At 52.3% G+C, this 20,156-nt stretch overlaps 1 protein-coding gene across 6 annotated transcripts in view; it reads right to left on the minus strand.

Annotated features, from left to right (window-relative positions):
• The window catches only part of garnl3 (GTPase activating Rap/RanGAP domain like 3), a 617,196-nt gene that overhangs the window by 45,094 nt on the left and 551,946 nt on the right, over positions 1-20,156 (minus strand). For all 6 annotated transcript variants that reach the window (XM_072488531.1, XM_072488532.1, XM_072488530.1 and 3 more), the window contains 4 exons: positions 18,992-19,058; positions 18,287-18,394; positions 16,802-16,920; positions 15,963-16,101 (listed from right to left, as the gene is read on the minus strand). In XM_072488531.1, the coding sequence (XP_072344632.1) occupies positions 15,963-16,101; positions 16,802-16,920; positions 18,287-18,394; positions 18,992-19,058 (433 nt within the window). The remainder of the gene's footprint in view (positions 1-15,962; positions 16,102-16,801; positions 16,921-18,286; positions 18,395-18,991; positions 19,059-20,156) is intronic.

The raw sequence follows: 20,156 nt of genomic DNA on the forward strand, positions 1-20,156 counted from the left end.
ACTCTCCCCTCCCCCACACCCACTCTCACCCTCCCTCAACCACTCTCTCCTCCCCCACACCCACTCTCCCATCCCCCACACCACTCACCCCTCCCCTACACCACTCTCCCCTCCCCCACCCTCCCCACTCCTACTCTTCTACCCCCCACCCACTCTCACCTCCCCACACCCACTCTCACGTCCTCACACCCACTCTCCCCTCCCCCACTCCCACTCTCCCCTCCCCACACCCCACTCCTCACGCCCGCTCTCCCCTTCCCCACACGCACTCTTCCTCCCCCGCATCCACTCTCGCCTCCTGCACACCCACTCTCCCCTCCCCTTCACCACTCTGCCCTCCCCTACGCCACTCTCCCCTCCCCTACACCACTCTCCCCTCCACACACCCACTCTCCCCTCCTCACGCCCACTCTCCCCTTCCCCGCACGCACTCTTCCACCCCCGCATACACTCTCGACTCCTCCGCACCCACTCTCCCCCTCCCTTCACCACTCTTCCCTCCCCTACACCACTCTCCCCTTCCCTACACCACTCTCCCCTCCCCTACACCACTCTCCCCTCCCCTACCTCACTCTCCCCTCCCCTACCCCACTCTCCCCTCCCCACACCCACTCTCCCCTCCTCACGCCCACTCTCCCCTTCCCCGCACCCACTCTTCCACCCCCGCATACACTCTCGTCTCCTCCACACCCACCTCTCCCTCCCCTTCACCACTCTCCCCTCCCCTACACCACTCTCCACTTCCCTACACCACTATCCCCTCCCCTACGCCACTCTCCCCCCCCACACCACTCTGCCCTCCCCACACCCACTCTCCCCTCCCCGCACACACTCTCCCTCCCACACCCACTCTCCCACCCACCACACCCACTCTCCCCTCCTCACACTCCCCTCCCCACACCCACTCTCCACCTCCCACACACTCTCCCTCCCCCACTCCCACTCTCCCCTCCCCACACCCACTCTCCCTCCCCCACACCCACTCTTCCACCCTCACCCTCCCCTCCCCACACCCACTCTCCCCTCCCCACACCCATTCTCCATCCCCCACGCACTCTCCCCTCCCCCACTCCAACTCTCCCCTCCCCACACCACTCTTCCACCCCAACTCTCCCCTCCCCACACCGACTCTCCCCTCCCCACATCCACTCTCCCCTCCACACACCCACTCTCCCTCCCCCACACCTACTCTTCTACCCCGCACTCACTCTCCCATCCCCCACACCCACTGTCCCCTCCCCTACACCACTCTCCCCTCCCCACACCCACTCTCCCCTCCCTATACCCACTCTCCCCTCCCCACACCCACTCTCCCCTCCACACACCCACTCTCCCTCCCCCACACCTACTCTTCTACCCCGCACTCACTCTCCCATCCCCCACACCCACTGTCCCCTCCCCTACACCACTCTCCCTCCCACACCCACTCGCCCACACCCACTCTCCACCCCCCACGCACTCTCCCCTCCCCCACTCCCACTCTCCCCTCCCCCACACCCACTCTTCCAACCCCACCCCCACTCTCCCCTCCCCACACCGACTCTCCTCTCCCCCACACCCACTCTCCCCTCCCCACACCCACTCGCCCACACCCACTCTCCACCCCCCCACGCACTCTCCCCTCCCCCACACCCACTCTCCCCTCCCCACACCCACTCTTCCAACCCCACCCCCACTCTCCCCTCCCCCACACCGACTCTCCCCTCCCCCACACCCCACTCTCCCCTCCACACACCCACTCTCCCTCCCCCACACCTACTCTTCTACCCCCCACTCACTCTCCCATCCCCCACACCCACTCTCCCTCCCTACACCACTCTCCCCTCCCACACCCACTCTCCCCTCCCCTATACCCGCTCTCCCCTCCCACACCCACTCTCCCTCCCACACCCACTCTTCCACCCCCGCATCCATTCTCGCCTCCTCCACACCCACTCTCCCCTCCCCTACACCACTCTGCCCTCCCCACACCCACTCCCCTATACCCACCCTCCCCTCTCCTACACCACTCTCCATCCCCCACACCCACTCTTCCCTCCCCACACCCACTCTCCCATCCCCCACACCTCCCCTCTCCGCACCCACTCTCCCCCCCCCCCCACGCACTCTCCCCTCCACGCACCCACTCTCCCCTTCCCCACACCCACTCTCCCCTCCCCTACACCACTCTGCCCTCCCTATATCCACCGTCCCCTCTCCTACACCACTCTCCCATCCCCCACACCCACTCTCCCCTCTCCACACCCACTCTCCCCTCCCCTACACCAGTCTCCCTCCCCCACTCTCCCCTCCCCCACACCCACTCTCCCCTCCCCCACACCCACTCTCCCCCTCCCCACACCCACTCTCCCCTCCCCACACCCACTCTCCCCTCCCCACACCCACTCTCCCCTCCCCACACCCACTCTCCCCTCCCCACACCCACTCTCCCCTCCCCACACCCACTCTCCCCTCCACACACCCACTCTCCCCTCCCCCACACCCACTCTCCACCCCCCCCCACGCACTCTCCCCTCCCCCACTCCCACTCTCCCCTCCCCCACACCACTCTCCCCTCCCCACTCTCCCCTCCCCCACACCACTCTCCCCTCCCCCACTCTCCCCTCCCCCACACCCACTCTCTCGTCCCCCACACCCACTCTCCCCTCCCCCACACCCACTTTCCCCATCCCTACCCACTCCCCCGTGCCCATTCTCCATCCCCCCCAAGCCTCACACTTGCTCATTCAGCTACAATGTCGGGCCAGTTGATCTAATTGGCTTTCCTTATCCACCTCTATCCCCGGGTTCAAAATCTTCTCTCTCTCACTCATTGCCTTCACTCCCTGTTATACTTTCCCCTTTTCGCTCCTTTTCCCATTTTCTGCCTCTGCTGTATATGTCTCCTCCTTCATCTAAACGTCCCTGAACCATTTTCCTGAATGTGAGGAACTGTGTCGAGATTCGGGTTTCCGCACATGTTGGACATGTGAAAATATAAATTAGGAACATGAGTAGGCCACTCGCCCCTCGAGGCAGCTCCACCATTTGATACAACATGGCTGATCTGATTGTAAACTCAACCCCACATTCCTGCCTACCCCCGATAACCTTTCACCCCCTTGTTAATCAAGGCTCCAGCTCGCTCTGCCTCAAAAATATTCAAAGACTCTGCTTCCGCTGCCTTTACATAGATTTTTTTTCATAGAATTTACAGTGCAGAAGGAGGCCATTCGGCCCATCGAGTCTGCACCGGCTCTTGGAAAGAGCACCCGACCCAAGGTCAACACCTCCACCCTATCCCCATAACACAGTAACCCCACCCAACACTAAGGCAATTTGGACACTAAGGGCAATTTAGCATGACCAATCCACCTACCTGCACATCTTTGGACTGTGGGAGGAAACCGGAGCGCCCGGAGGAAACCACGCACACACGGGGAGGATGTGCGCACAGACAGTGACCCAAGCCGGAATCGACCTGGTACCCTGGAGCTGTTAAGCAATTGTGCTATCCACAATGCTACCGTGCTGCCCCTAAAGAGGAAGAGAGTTCCAGAGACTCACAACCTTCTCTGCCTGAATGGATGACTCCTTGGGCGGGATTCTCTGAAATGGGGCTATGCCCCACGCTGGGGAAAACCAACGCCAACGCCTCCGGCGTCAACGGCCCCCCAAGGTGAGGAATTCTCACCTTTCTAGGGGGCTAGGTTGCCTCCGGAGTCGTCCCCGCTGCTCCAGCCGGCGCTGAAGGGCCAGCGCGAATTTGCGCATGCGCGGAACGGCCAGCGTGATCTCGCGCATGCGCAGGACCGGCCGGCGTATTTCCATGCATGCAGAGAACGGCCGGTGTATTTCCACGCATGCTCGGGGGTTCCCTTCTCTGTGCCGGGCCCCGGGCCCCGGGCAATATGGCGGAGCCCTACAGGGGCCCGGTGCGGAGGAAAGAAGGCCCCCCAGGGAACCACCCCGCCCGCAGATCGGTTGGCCCCCATCGTGGACCAGGCCACGTGGGCCCCCGCCCCGGGTTCGGACCCTCCCCGCCACCAAGGATCACCCCCACACACTTACCTGCCATGTCCCGCAGTGCGTGAGGTGAGTAATTCACGCCGGCGGACTGGCAAAATGTTGCGGCCACTCGGCCCATCGGGGCCCGGAGAATCACTGGGGGGCGCTGTAAACGGCCCCCGACCGCGTGGCGGGAATCCGTCGGCCACCGAAAAACGGCGCCGGAGAATAGGGCAGCCAGTGTCGGGGCGGCGGGGCGGGATTCGCGCCTCCCCCGGGGATTCACGCCTCCCCCCGGGGATTCGCGCCTCCCCCCGGGGATTCTCCAACCCGCCGCTTGATCGGAGAATCCCGGCCCTCGGGCGCGATTCTCTGACCCCCTGCCGGGTCGGAGAATCGCCGGGGGCTGGCGTGAATCCCGCCTCCGCCGGTTGCCGAATTCTCCGGCACCGGAGATTCATCGCGGGGGGTGAATCACGCCGCGCCGGTTGGCCCCCCCCCCGCGATTCTCCAGCCCGGATGGGCCGAAGTCCTGCAGCTAGAATGCCTGTCCCGCCAGCGTAGATTAAACCACCTCTCTTACCGGCGGGACAAGGCGGCGCGGGCGGGCTCCGGGGTCCTGGGGAGGTGCGGGGCAATCTGGCCCCGGGGGTGCCCCCACGGTGGCCTGGCCCGCGATCAGGGCCCACCGATCCGCGGGCGGGCCTGTGCCGTGGGGGCACTCTTTTCCTTCTGCCTTCGCCACGGTCTCCACCATGGCGGAGGCGGAAGAGATTCCCTCCACAGCTAACGCTCCCGCGCATGCGCCGCCCGGCAATGTCATTTCCGCGCCTGCTGGCGGGGCACCAAAGGCCTTTCCCGCCAGCTGGCGGGGCGGAAATCAATCCGCCGCGGGCCTAGCCCCTCAAGGTTAGGGCTCGGGCCCCCAAGGTGCGGAGGATTCCGCACCTTTGGGGCGGCGCGATGCCGGACTGATTTGCGCCGTTTTTGGCGCCAGTCGGCGGACATCGCGCCGATACTGGAGAATTTCGCCCCAGATCTTTAAACAGTAACCCCCTAGTTCTAGGCTCTCCCACAAGAGGAAAATCCGCTCCACATCCACCCTGTCAATACTACTCAGGACCTTAATGGTTTTGATCAAGTCGCCTCTTACTCTACGAAACTCCGACGGATACAAACCTAACCTCTCCAAACTTCCTCGGAAGAGAACCCGCCGATTTCTTATATAGTAAACCTTCTCTGAACTGCTTCTGATGTATTCACAACTTTCCTTAAATAATAAGGCCCAAAGTGGCTTCTATTGTCCATTGATCTTGTTACTCATAGTTACCAATGTTAGAATGGAATACAGAGACAAATCCTTAGCATCTGCTCCTTACCTTTAAAGAACAAACTAATTCTTCAAGATACATAATACCGCCCTGTGGCTTCACACAAAGTCCCAGAATGGTACAATGGCACCATGCAGAGTCGCTGGCCTTGATGTTGTGCAAGTCGATTATCTGCAGATTCCTCCTTCACTCTGCCTGTACCTGATAATTACCATCTTGCATAAAGTGACGCTGTTAAATGGTTACATCGCTTTGTGAAACCAACAGCTTTTAATAATAGAAGCTTTAGCTATTCCTGGAGATGAGAATGTCCTGATGCTCGATCATTCCAAAGTAAATGTATGCCAGCAGTGGATCAGTTGGTTGCATTGGGTTGTGGGTTCAGGACCCCAGCATGAAAATCTAGGTGGATACTCCAATGCAGCGCTGAAGGAGCCTGAGATTGGAAGAGCAACATGATCATGACCAGATAGTCTGTTTTTGTGATGTTAATGTTGGCCTGGAAACTCCCGAGCTCTTCTTCATCACAGTGCCATGGGATCTTTTACATCCACCTAAGAGGGCAGACAGTTTAACCCCTCTCCTCCGACATAAACTGTGCCTCTGATGGTGCGGCCCCGGAGTGGTTTGCGCCACGCCGGCCGGCGGGGAAGGGGCTTGGCGCCACGCCAACCGTGTGCTGGGGTCATCCCAGCGCATGCGCAGGGGTGGACCTTCTCCGCGTCGGCCATCGTGGAGGACCACGGCAGCCGACGCGGAGGAATAGAGTGCCCCCACGGCTCACCGTGGGGCCACCGCCAGGGGCCAGAACCCCCCGCGCGCCCCCCCCCTGAGGGCCCCGGAGGCCGCCAGGTCCTGCTGGTAAATACCTACTCTAATTTACGCCGGCGGGACCGGCCGAAAACGCGCGGCCACTCGGCCCATCGCGGGCCGGAGAATCGCTGGGGGGGTGCGCTGCCAGAGGCCGCTGACCGGCGTGGCGCGATTCCCGCCCTCGCCAAATCCCCGGCGCCGGAGAATTTGGCAGCCGGCGGGGGCGGGATTCACGCCCCCCCCCCCCCCCTTCCCCGGCCATTCTCCGACCTGGCGGGGGGGTCGGAGAATCCCGCCCATGTTCCTTTTGTTTCACTTGTCTAAGCTGTTTTAACAGATCAGCAGTGGAGAGTTAAAACAAATGTTCCTCACGATAAGCCCTGTAAATAGCAGGTCTCAAGCTACTCTGCAGTGTCCCTGCCACTCATTCAATTATAATGCCTCAATTAATTTCACTTGGTGGGAGTTGGGGGCCTATGCCAAAGGCTGCTGTGCGAATAAAGTGACTGGTGGCTAATCACTACAACCATCTCAATCAGACTGTGTGGGGAAAGTGTCCTGCTCATAATCCCAACCTCCCCACGGGGCAGGCTGCGACAAAGTCCAATTTATTAGGCCTTGTAGTCATCCTCAGACGAAGTTATTATTTGCTGGAACCGTATATTTATTCATTACAACTGTCGCACTCTGACATGCACAACAAATTCCAATTTGGAAGTTAAATATTATCCCTTTTATTAAAATTGGTTGTGCACACTGCAGCAGTTAATGGCGCCAATGTTCCTCTCCTTAGCCTCCCAACACTCTAATCTTGATTAAAATGGAAAAACATAACAGACATTGGCAAAGAGGTATAGCCTTGGCTTGAATCACATCAGAATTATAAGAAGTTCCTCTTCAGCGTAGATGGAAGCAAAATCAGACCAGGTTGATTTGAATTTAATCTATGAAATGCAATGTTGGTGGAATCTAAGCTTGAAATTAGATTGCAGTCTCATCCCTGCCCTTTCATTTTTCCCTTAATTGTTCCCATGTGAATTCCAATTTATTCCCCAATGGCTCAATGATAAATCCTGCAATGACTTGTGAGATGTCATTCTTGAACAGTTCCTTCTCCCAATATCCTGATAGAGATTATAGAGAAGCAGACATTGATCCTCTGCTTTAGAGTTCCGGTACTCACCCCTCCATGACACTAAGGTCCTGACCTCGGCGGTCCTGTGAGGGCCTGATGGTAAATGGAAATCTAGACCTCACTGCAGAGTGGCTGGTGGGACATCTGGAGGTGTAGACAACTTTGGAGGGTCTCGACCCCCCCTCCTGATTGCTACTTAAAAGAGCGACACAGCGAGAGGGTGAGCCACAGATTACAGCAGGGTGCTGACGCGGCTCGAGGCAACTGGAAAAGTGCAGGAAAAGAAGGAATGGGAAAAGAGAGTTGGAAATGCTTGGCTCCTGCAAAATTGGTACTTCCACTTTTCAGATTGTATTTTAACTATGTCATTGAATGCGTTTTGCGGCAGTTAAAATAAAGTGGGCCCAGCTCGGCAATTTTATTGCTAAGCGGCTGTCTCCAGGATCGCCACCCAATTAAGGATAGTGGGCTGGCTCCTGATGCTGCTGGGCCAGTCAGAGGACAGGCAGCTTTGAAACTTCAACCAGCCCACCAGGACAGGCGAGCCCTGCTGAAGCAGGCCGGTCACCTCAGGGGCACCTCTAGATGGCGGCTTCCTCGTACAGCCAAGCACAAATACAGTATGGCTGAGGAGGAAGGCCTCACCAGTCACAGGGAAGAACCTTCTGGAGAGGTCACTGGAGCCAAAGGGGGATCTGCCTTTGCTTCGCGCGTTTCCCTCCTGCCGCCAGGAATAACTGGGCTCTTAATTATGCAAATAGGCTGCCCACCTCCATGGAATGGTCAGCCAATTTGCCCCTCAGCTCTTAAGCTAATAAGTGGCCAGTGACATACGTGCCACACAAGTGCCAGATCATCTCCAGCAAGAGAGAAGCTGAGCCTCTCCTCTTGGCATTACCATCGCTGAATCCCTCACTATCAACATCCTAGGGTTAGACATTGACAAAACTGAAGTGGACTAGCCAGAAAAATACTGTGCCTACAAACAGAGGTCAGAGGCTGGGAATTCTCCAGAGAGTAACTCACCCCCTGACTCCCCAAAGCCTGCCCACCATTTATATGGCACAAGTCATGAGCGTGCTAGAATACTCTTCACTCGCCTGGGTGAGCGAAGCTCCAACAACACTCAAGTAGCTCAACACCATCCAGAACAAAGCAGCCCACGTGATTGGCACCCCATTCACCACAATAACCATTCACTCCCTCCAGCACCGACGCACAGTAGCAGCAGTGTGTACCACGTACAAAATGCACTGCTGCAACTCACCAAGACTCCTTCTAAGGCATCTTCCAAACCCATGACCTCTACCACCTAGAGGGCAAGAGTCACAGACTCATGGGAACACTACCACCTGCAAGTTGCCCTCCAAGCCACACACCATCCTGACTTCGAACTATATCGCCGTTCCTTCATGGGCAGCACGGTAGCACAGTGGTTAGCACTGTTGCTTCACAGCGCCAGGGCTCCAGGTTCGATTCCCGGCTTGGGTCACTGTCTGTGCGGAGTCTGCACGTTCTCCCTGTGTCTGCGTGGGTTTCCTCCGGGTGCTCCGGTTTCCTCCCACAAGTCCTTAAAGACGTGCTTGTTACGTGAATTGGTCATTCTGAATTCTCCCTCGGTGAACCCGAACAGGCGCCGGAGTGTGGCGACTAGGGGCTTTTGACAGTAACTTCATTGCAGTGTTAATGTAAGCCTACTTGTGACACTAATAAAGATTATTATTACTGTCGCTGAGCTAAAAACCTAAGACTCCTTCCTAACAGCACTGTGGGTGTACCTCGACCATATGGACTGCAACGATTCAAGGCGGCGGCTCTGCACCATCTTCTCAAGAGCAATCAAGGATGGGCAATAAAAGCAGCAGATCACCTCCCCTTTAAAGACATTTAAAAACTTCCCAGGCAGTGGCACCACAATGTGGATCCACTGTTAATTCACCAGCATCCTCTCGATTCTGTGACCACCACCTCGGAGCTGGTACAATTCAGCCTTCAATCTCAGTCCAGAAATACCAGGCAGGCGCCTAACAGTCAGTTAATCTGATATTGGCCGAATTATATTATTGCCAAAAAGATAAATCTCCTCCCCCTCCCCAATTTCCCACCATTAATAACGGGAGAGACGGCATCAGACTCACTTTTCTCTGCTAATCCTTGGTGGAAACAGATTCCGTTCGTTAAACGGAGTGTTTCTTTCCGTGACCATGTAAACGTGAAGCACATCTGCTGGGCTATTTTGAAGCAATAAACACACAGTCTAATATCCCCACAAAGGGATAGTTCCCTTTGTTTGTCAATTAGCAGGTTTCCCCACATTATTCTCACCCAGCACCAACACAAACATTAATGAAATGTAGAAGCTATGCCTGATAACCAGTGCACTGGGACCCATGTTGCAAAGCCTTAGGTGTTATTGAAAGAAAGAATTAATTTACACCGGTCTTTCAGGACAGGCAGAGCTGCCTTCGGGAGGTTACAGAGTCTTCTTACAAGAAAGGTTTAGACACAAACAACTCAAATGTTTCTGGAATATGGCCAAATCTAGCTATTGGATTTGCTGTTTGATAATATAACCAATCCTTGAATCACAACGCGCTGCGGATTGCGAATCAGGGGCTGTTTAGCACACTGGGCTAAATTGCTGGTTTTGAAAGCAGACCAAGGCAGGCCAGCAGCACGGTTCGATTCCCGTACCAGCCTCCCCGAACAGGCGCCAGAATGTGGCGACTTGGGGCTTTTCACAGTAACTTCATTTGAAGCCAACTTGTGACAATAAGCGATTTTCATTTCCATTTTTTCATCTATCTTTGGAGCCTGATTGGAATTTAGGCAGGGTGTAAATATTACACAGTTAACAACAAACCTGATAAATGGTTTCCAAAAGTAGTAAAAGGTGAAGGGCAGGATTCAACGACCCCGAAGCGCTTGCCGCTGACCCACCCAATGGGCGAGATCCAGATGTGACTATTTGATTCACCCAGCGCCCGAGATTCAACGGCCGTGCCTGGGAGACCTCATCAGGGTGCCATATAGTACTGGTCCACACCAACTTGGAGCAGGCCTAACAGCACCTGCGGGGTCTCCCAGGTCATTGGGGGCCCCGGCTGGTCGGGGACAGGGCAGGGTGGCATCCTGGCACTCCTCCTGGCACCTGGGCACTGCCAGGGTGCCAGGTTGGCAGTGTCAGGCTGCCCAGGTGCCACATTGGCACTGCCAGGTGTCGGGCCCGGGGGGGGGCCTCCCCAAGGTTTGGGGGGGGGGGGGGGGGTTAAAAGAGTGCGAGTGTGCCTGAAGTGGGTGGGGGAGTGGGGGTTGGATAGTGGGATGTCTCGCGGCGTTGCAGCTGCTGAGAGACACCCTGCTAATTGTGCCGTTCCGCGGACTTGAGTTTGAGTCCGCTGAATCTTGCCCGAAGGATGGGGACAATAAAGTGTCGAAATGTGCTCCTCAGCTATTAGTGAAATCATCAATATCCCCAAACCTGTTAGGTTTCCAGTGCAGGCTTGTTGACGACTGCATGTCGCAGACTGGCACATTTGAGGGTCCAGGACTATGTGCTGGGGAACCTGAAAGGCCTGAAGGTGGATAAATCACCCGGACCAAACCCTAAGGTTCTGAAGGAGATAGTTGAGGAGATTGTGAAGGCATTGGTGGTGATCTTTAAGAAATTACTGGAGTCAGGGAGCTGCCCAGAGGACTGGAAAATGTCTAATGTCAACACCCCTGTTTAAGAAGGGAGGGAGGCAGAAGACAGGAAATTATAGGCCTGTTAGCTTGAATTCGGTCATTGGTAAGATTTTCGAGTCCATTATTAAGGGTGAGATTGCAGGGTCCTTGGAAGTGCATGGTAAAATAGGACTGAGTCAGCACGGCTTCATCAAGGGGAAGTCATGCCTGACAAATCTGTTAGAATTCTTAATAATAATCTTTTTTTTATTGTCACAAGTAGACTTACATTAACACTGCACTGAACTTACTGTGAAAAGCCCCTAGTCACCACATTCCGCCGCCTGTTTGGGTACACAGAGGGAGAATTCAGAATTCTCAGCTGGTACGGGAATTGAATCCGCGCTGTTGGTCTTGTTGTGCATCACAAACCAGCTGTCTAACCCACTGAGCTAAACCAGCCCTCTTTGAGGACGTAATGAGGAAGTTAGACGAAGGGGAGCCAGTGGACGGGATCTATTTGGATTTCCAGAAGGCCTTTGACAGGGTGCCATACAGGAGGCTGCTAAATAAGACAAGAGCCCATGGTGTTATGGGCAAGGTACTGGCATGGATAGAGGATTGGCTGACTGGCAGAAGGCAAAGAGTGGGGATAAAGGGGTCTTTTTCAGGATGGCAGCCGGTGACTAGCGGTGTTGGGACCACAACTATTCATGATATACATTAATGATCTAGAAGAAGGAACTGAGGATACTGTTGCTAAGTTTGCAGATGATACAAAGATATGTAGAGTGCCAGGTAGTGGTGAGGAAGCGGGGAGGCTGCAGAAGGATTTGGACAGGCTAGGGGAATGGGCAAAGAAGTGGCAGATGGAATACAATGTGGAAAAGGTTATGCACTTTGGTAGGAAGAATTGAGGCAGAGACTATTTTCTAAATGGAGAAATCTGAAGCAAAAAGGGACTTGGGAGTCCAAGTTCAGGATTCATAGAACATAGAACATAGAAAATACAGCACAGAACAGGCCCTTCGGCCCACGATGTTGTGCCGAACCTTTGTCCTAGATTAATCATAGATTATCATTGAATTTACAGTGCAGAAGGAGGCCATTCGGCCCTTTGAGTCTGCACCGGCTCCTGGAAAGAGCACCCTACCCAAACTCAACACCTCCACCCAACACCAAGGGCAATTTTGGACATTAAGGGCAATTTATCATTGGCCAATTCACCTAACCTGCACATCTTTGGACTGTGGGAGGAAACCGGAGCACCCGGAGGAAACCCACGCAGACACGGGGAGGACGTGCAGACTCCGCACAGACAGTGACCCAAGCCGGAATCGAACCTGGGACCCTGGAGCTGTGAAGCATTGTGCTATCCACAATGCTACCGTGCTGCCCTTAAGAACAAATAAATCTACACTATATCATTTTACCGTAATCCACGTACCTATCCAATAGCTGCTTGAAGGTCCCTAATGTTTCCGACTCAACTACTTTCACAGGCAGTGCATTCCATGCCCCCACTACTCTCTGGGTAAAGAACCTACCTCTGATATCCCTCCTATATCTTCCACCTTTCACCTTAAATTTATGTCCCCTTGTAATGGTTTGTTCCACCCGGGGAAAAAGTCTCTGACTGTCTACTCTATCTATTCCCCTGATCATCTTATAAACCTCTATCAAGTCGCCCCTCATCCTTCTCCGTTCTAATGAGAAAAGGCCTAGCACCCTCAACCTTTCCTCGTAAGACCTACTCTCCATTCCAGGCAACATCCTGGTAAATCTTCTTTGCACCTTTTCCAAAGCTTCCACATCCTTCCTAAAATGAGGCGACCAGAACTGTACATAGTACTCCAAATGTGGCCTTACCAAAGTTTTGTACAGCTGCATCATCACCTCACGGCTCTTAAATTCAATCCCTCTGTTAATGAACGCGAGCACACCATAGGCCTTCTGCACAGCTCTATCCACTTGAGTGTCAACTTTCAAAGATGTATGAACATAGACCCCAAGATCTCTCTGCTCCTCCACATTGCCAAGAACTCTACCGTTAACCCTGTATTCCGCATTCATATTTGTCCTTCCAAAATGGACAACCTCACACATTTCAGGGTTTGCTTAAGGTTAACGCGCAGGTTCAGTTGGCAGTTAGGAAAGCGAATGCAATATTAGCATTCATTTCGAGAGGGCTAGAATACAAGAGCAGGGATGTACTGTTGAGGCTATATAAGGCTCTGGTCAGACATAATTTGGAATATTTTGAGCAGTTTTGGGCCCAATTTCTAAGGAAGGATATGTTGGCCTTGGAGGGGGTCCAGAAGAGGTTCACAAGAATGACTCCGGGAATGGAGGGCTTGTCGTTTGAAGAGTGATTGAGGACTCTGGGTCTGTACTCGATGGAGCTTACAAGGATGAGAGGGGACTTTACTGAAACTTACAGAATACTGAGAGGCCTAGATAGAGTGGGCGTGGAGAAGATGTTTCCACTGGTAAGCGAGACATAAACCTGAGGGCCTCAGACTGAAGGAATGATCCTTTAAAATGGAGATGAGGAGGAATTTCTTCAGCCAGAGGGTGGTGAATCTGTGGAGCTCATTGCCGCAGAAGGCAGCGGAGACCAAGTTACCGAGTGTCTCGAAGACAGAGATATAAATGTCCTTAATTAATAGGGGGATCAGGGGTTAGGGGAGAATGGGGATGAGAGACATATCAGCCCTGATCGAATGGCGGAGCAGACACGATGGGCCGAATGGCCTAATTCTGCTCCTATATATTCTGGCCTTATAGTCTAACAGACAGGAAACAGAAAGTAGGGAAAAGTAGGTCACTGTCAAGTTGGCAGGCTGCGACTTGCAGAGTGCCACAAGGATCACTGCGCGGCCTCAGCTACTTACACGCGATATTAATGACGTTGACGAAGAGATGGAGTTAGTTATGTTTCTAAGTTTGCTGATGATACAAAGTTAGATGGGAATGCAAGCTGTGAGGAGGACACAAGGGGCGGAATTGTCCCGACAGACAGCCGCACTTTCCTGAGCAGCGGGATTCTCCGGGCCTGCCACCAGCCAATGGGATTTCCCATGCGGCCATCCCACGCCGCTGTGAAACCCGCGGGCACGGGTGCTCTGCCAGCGCAATGGAGAATCCTGCTGGTGGAGAATTCTGAATAAAGAGGCTGCAAAGAGACAGGCAACACGGTGGCAGATATAATGTGGGGAAGTGTGAGATCATTTGCTTTGGTTCATGGCATCGAAACATAGGGCTGGATTCTCCCTTTCTGGGGCTAAGTGCCGACGCCAACGGAGGATCCATAGTCGCCGCGAAACCTTCACCGATTCAGCTATCGGTGAGGGGTTAGCACCGGCGCCACGTTAAAAACCGTGGAACGTGCGGAAAATGGTCAAAGAACCGCCGGGTCCCGGGCCGCAGATGCACAGGGCTGACAAGCTGCAGCCTACACCCCCCCCCCCCCCCCCCCCCCCCCCACACACACACACACCGGAAAACACCACCGAGTGTGGCTACACTGTCCGCAGCCAGCACTCCATGCTCCCGACCGCTGGGACCACATATCGGGATCTCGGCCCATCGGAGGCGGAGCATCGCGAGTGGGTCGGATGATGGCGCTCCGATGGGGTTGCGACTGCGCACGGCGCGCGTCCTGATGACGCCGATTTGGAGGGGGTGGAGCATCGCGAACCGGCGTCAAACCGGCGTCAAATCGGCTCCTGCCCCGATTTCGGGGTCGAGAGCCATTCTCTGACCGATCGCCCTTCTCGATTTCGGCGTCGGGCTACGGAGGATCCCGCCCGTAGAATATTTTTTTAAAAGGTGTTAAACATGTATGTTCAGAGCACTTTGAGTGTGCTTGTACAAGGTACACAAAATGTTAGCACACAGGTACTGCAACCAATGAGGAACACCAATGACATGTTGGCCTTTACTGTAAGAAGATCGGAGTACAAGAATAGAGGCGTACTGTTACAATTGTCTATGGCTTGAGACCTGGAATGCTGTTTGCAATTCTGTTTGCCAAATATTGAATTGAGCTCTGCTTGATATGCTTTCGGAATTGCGATGGCCAAATCAATGGTACTTTCAGGGTTCAGAGCAAAGAGGCAAGTCTTTTTTCACATGTTCCAAATATGGTGCTAGGAGGACAGCACCTCAGGGGGGTACTGTCAATCTGCACTGCGCAACCTCCCTCGCCCTCCCCTGCCAACAAACCCGACCACCGCACATCCCCAATGCTTACAATATGGCCGCTACAGTTTTGTAACCAACCTAAATTAGTGACCTCTGAACTGACAGGCTGCTCGCTGGTTTACTGTTTTACTGGGCCTGGACTGCACACCAGCACAAACATAAGGACATTAAGCGACCAATTGTCCGTTTCAGGCACAAGTCAAATTTCCACTCGCCGATATCCAATCAGTCACCAGGACTAAATTCCACCTGCAAAACATTTTTTAAAAATAATAAATTTAGAGTACCCAATTCTTTTTTTTTTCCCAATTAAGGGGCAAATTAGCGTGGCCAATCCACCTAACCTGCACATCTTTGGGTTGTGGGGGTGAGACCCACGCAGACATGGGAAGAATGTCCAAACTCCACAGGGACAGTGACCCAAGGCCAGGATTGAACCCGGGTTCTCGGTGCCGTGAGGCAGCAGTGCTAACCACCGCCCTCACCTCCAAAACATTGTCCACCATCGAAATTTCCTCAAATCTCCAGCACTCCTACAATCCTCCTCACTGATCTCCTAAACACCATCCTTCAGTAACTCCCAATTATGCAAAACTCCACGGCCCACATCCTGTCCTGCACATTCATCAACCCAGTCCTCCCCGTGACGTTTGAACCAGTCTTCTTAATTTGCCCACTCCTGCTCGTTACCTAGCCATCTGTAAGCACCTTGAGATGTTCATTACCACAAAGATAAATGCAGATTACCATTGAATACTTTCATTGAAATCTAAATCTTTGACATGCCTGAATGTTTCTGCTGAGAGGTACAGGTTACAGCTTACCTTCACCTGGAGATGAGGGGAGCACAGGCAGCTCCTGCCCTGTTGGGGTTTGCGGAGAGCTGTGTGAGCTTGTTTCCTTCGAGCTGCCACTGGAGGCTGCGTTCACTGACGCTGCGGCAGAGGTAAAATAGATGTCGGACTGGAATAAGAAAATCAATTGGCAGGTTAGTCGTTTCCCAAGAGCAATGACGTTGTTTTGAGGGGACTGGAAGTTGCAGTTGGTTTTCACCAATGGGAACGGATTTGAATCTACCCCAGATTGCGGGAATTAAATTTTCCAGGCTCCATCACGATAGCATAACCCTGGGTGTGGGCGCGTGGTGTACAACCTGCCATTGCAGCACTCAGTGGCAATCTCTATTGCGTAACGTAGGATTGTGCAATTGAGATATTCTTGTGTGATTGCAATTAAGCCATATTCCTGTGACATTGTGAGACACCCATTCTGTATTTACGTCTTGCTCTGTAGACTTTACGATGGGCCCGAAACCCTCAGCCTCGGCTCCTAAACATGATGAACACAAAAGATTCGTCCTTCCCACAGGGAGAGCATACTCCAATGAACCATGTCTGCCGTTTAACAATACACAGAAATACCTGGCTCTTGCATTTTTGAACACACTTTTATTGGTCTGTATTTTAACTTTGAAATAAATCTGTTCGTCCATTTACAATTGAATCTTTCAAATGTCATTAGACCATGACAATGTTACTGTTTCCCAGGTGATCCACTCCACAATAGGGTAGGCACTGTTTCTGTGTCACCTTGCCCACAATGGCACATCATTTGTCAGGATATATAAAGTTGTGCATATGTAATCAGCACCCGAGTCTCATACCTGTGATGCCGTGAGATGAAGATCAAGCATTACAGCTGTGTGAACGAGGTTTCCATTCACTACTAGTCGAATCTCAATAGAATCAGTAGTGAAGGCCAAAATATAAGGAAACACACACACTGTGGAAAAGAAAATGGAACAAAAATGTTATAACATATTGAGAATCTTCTGGTGTAATCTTATTGCCCGACACGGCAATGTACAAGCGAGGATTAGCGAAATGACCATCTCAATGTTGGCCACTTTTAAAATACATTTAGAGAGCCCAATTCTTTTTTTTTCCAATTAAGGGGCAATTTAGCGTGGCCAATCCACGTACCCTGCACATCTTTGGGTTGTGAGGGGTGAGACCCACGCAGACACGGGGAGGATGTGCCAACTCCACACGGACAGTGACCCGGAGCTCAGATCGAACCCGGGTCCTCGGCGCTGTGGTGCAGCAGTGCCAACCACTGCGCCACCGCGCCGTCCTCAGTGTTGGTCTTGATAGGAAATATACAGCAGAAAAGTTTCTATCAAACCTAACTCTGAGCTGCTATTTTCAGGATGGGTGTAGAATGGTGCCAATTCATCTCTGTTCGTAAAATGTGGCAACAGAGGGATTAAGGTCGCCATTGGCCCCTGGTGGGATCTTCTGGTCTTGCCGATGTCTACAGCGTTTTGTGTGGCACGCCCGTCCTGCCACCGGAGAACTTGCCGTGGTGGGGGGGGGGGGAGTCACCTCCAGCTGGACTGGCCAGCGGGAAGGGTCAGAAAACCCGTCTGAGATTTCCTGAGGAGAGTTCCCAGCTGCAATGCTTAACTTTAGCTCTTCAGAGGCTGGCCAGGGATAAACACTGAGAATCCCCACCCGTACATTGTTACTGCTGGTGTTTGTCATCTTATTAATGACAAGGTAAATCAGAGGGGCATACTGAAAGGGAGAGAAAGGAACAAAACTGAAGTAATTATAAAAACATTTAATTGGTGTCATCAAAATGGAAATTCCCTCCAAAGGCTGCCATTGAAACTACTGACTCTTTTGTGTGAAGAATTCCAAAGATTCACAGCCCTTTGGGTGAAGTAATTTCTCCTCAGTCTTGTTTTAGAAAGGGGACATTTGAAATGCCGCTGTTGTTCCACAGTGTAGTTAAGTCAGCGTCTCCCGAGGCTGCACATTCCACTCCCTACACACTTTGCTACTGTGCCTCCAAACATCGTGCTTTAATTTTCCATGCTGCCATATTGCACCTTGCTCCATTTTGAATTTACAGTGCATTCTACATGAAGCTGTGAAGTAACACCAAGATCAAAAGGAAATGTCCCCCCCCCCCCATCGAGATTTACACAAGTAGCACCATATAAAAGTTCTCCCTTGGAATCAAATTCTCTTAATTTCTTTCATCCAGTTAAGTGGTAACAAGCAAGATTATAATCTTTCGCCCATCCACAGTGGCTATTTTAACCTGTGCCTGAAGTTAGCCCGTAACAAACGGACACTCATACCTATATCATTAGGAACCTGATTCCAACTGAAGTGAAAGTCTGAAGCTGACGGCTGGATCAATGGAGAGCCACCATTAAAGGGACACACCTTTTTATAGTAACAGACATCTGTAAGACAACAGAAGAATACTGTATCACTTTAACGTTAAGTGGAACTTAGTGAATCAACATTGACAGGAGGAGAGACTCCAGCAGTGCAAAGATCCAGCACCCCCCGCTGCGCGGCAAATAGACAGTAAAAGCAACTCTAAAACGCACACGAGTCCAGGGCATAGGGGGCAAACAGGCTCTCTGTGCCAAACCGCCGCCAATGCTGGTGCTCTCCTTTACAAGGTGCCCTGGCCAGCTCATGAAGTGGCATTGCTGGTACATCAACACATTACGCCATAGAGGCCTTTTGAAAGTTAGGTGGCATATGTAACCCTGGAGGAGTTTTAGTAAACATGCAAGCCGATGATTGCTAAGTACCCAACTGTGGAGATTTCCTCTGCAACTGAGGAAGTTAAACTAATGCAACAGATGCCAATGTCGCTGTGTTATTTAAATGGCATTGCAATGCTACAACACCATTGCATCCAACTGCAGGAAAGGCCGGACTGAACAATGTTCAGAACTAATAGAACTGCAGACAGTATTTGCTTTGTTCCTCAGTAAAACCCGTACTGACATGAAATCACGCAAACCACAGGAAAGGTTTCAACTTACAGTTATAACAGAGTAATAGTCCTGCTTCACCATCTTCATACACATCAATAGCTGCAACAAAATTAACCTGCAATGATAATGGGTAGTGCATAGTGTTGACAAGAAGTTTGGAAAGTCTTAACTTTTGAAACAAGGTCTCATAATGCAAGGATAAGTTCAGTGTAGCCAAGACTACTACCCTTGCCACTAACCTAACTCAAAATTACACTGACAATGGAGAGCAGCATAGTTTCACTCACTGGCAATGCCAATCTACCCGTTTAATATTTCAATGTTGGATGGGCACAGAACCGTAGCTAAACATGTTTACAATCTCTCACACTTGCCGATCAGAAATGTCCCGACTGACTGTTAACAGAATGCAACTTATTGGGGATATAAAATATTGCAAAAGTGTAAAAATATACAGACACATTCACCACACAAATTATATCAATCATTAGAATGTCAATAATTTTCAGACTATGTAAAGTAACCAATTATTTGGTGGAATAGATGACACCCAAATGGTAGCAAATTAATCCCTGCTGGATTTCAAGATGAAAAATATGCGTGAGAGTTGTTGTGAAGTGTTAGTTACAATTCTGTGGGCCAAGAGGTCGTCACAATCGTATTTAGGTTAACTTGAGTCTTTATTGACTCTAACAACTATTTACAGATATACAGTAAAGTGTGCATGCCAGGAGCTGCCTCCATGCTTGCTGGTACACACAGCTCTGTCCATCACCAGACTGATCTTGGATGCTCGTCATGTGCTCTCTTACGTCAGGGGGTTGGTTTAGCTCAGTTGGCTGGACGGCTGGTTTGTGACGCAGTGCAACGCCAACGGCGTGGATTCAATTCCTGTACCGGCTGAGGTTATTCATGAAGGTGAATCTCGCCCCTCGCCTGAGGTGCAGTGATCTCCAGGTTAAGCCACCACCAGTCAGCTCTCCCCCTCAAAGGGGAAAGCAGCCTCATCTGGGACTATGGTGACTTTACCTTCACCTTACATCACTGTGTGGGCGACACTGTACTCATTAACCCGAAATGTTCTGGAGTTTCATACTATAAGAATGTTCTAAATTATTGCAAGATGGGACTCCTAATTATGAGGCTGTGTCTGTAGCCTCATTTAGATTTAATATTGCGGTACTAACAGACTCTAATCCTGCTGCTCATACTG

The sequence above is a fragment of the Scyliorhinus torazame genome, chromosome 22, assembly GCF_047496885.1.
Source record: "Scyliorhinus torazame isolate Kashiwa2021f chromosome 22, sScyTor2.1, whole genome shotgun sequence".
Lineage (NCBI taxonomy): Eukaryota > Metazoa > Chordata > Chondrichthyes > Carcharhiniformes > Scyliorhinidae > Scyliorhinus > Scyliorhinus torazame.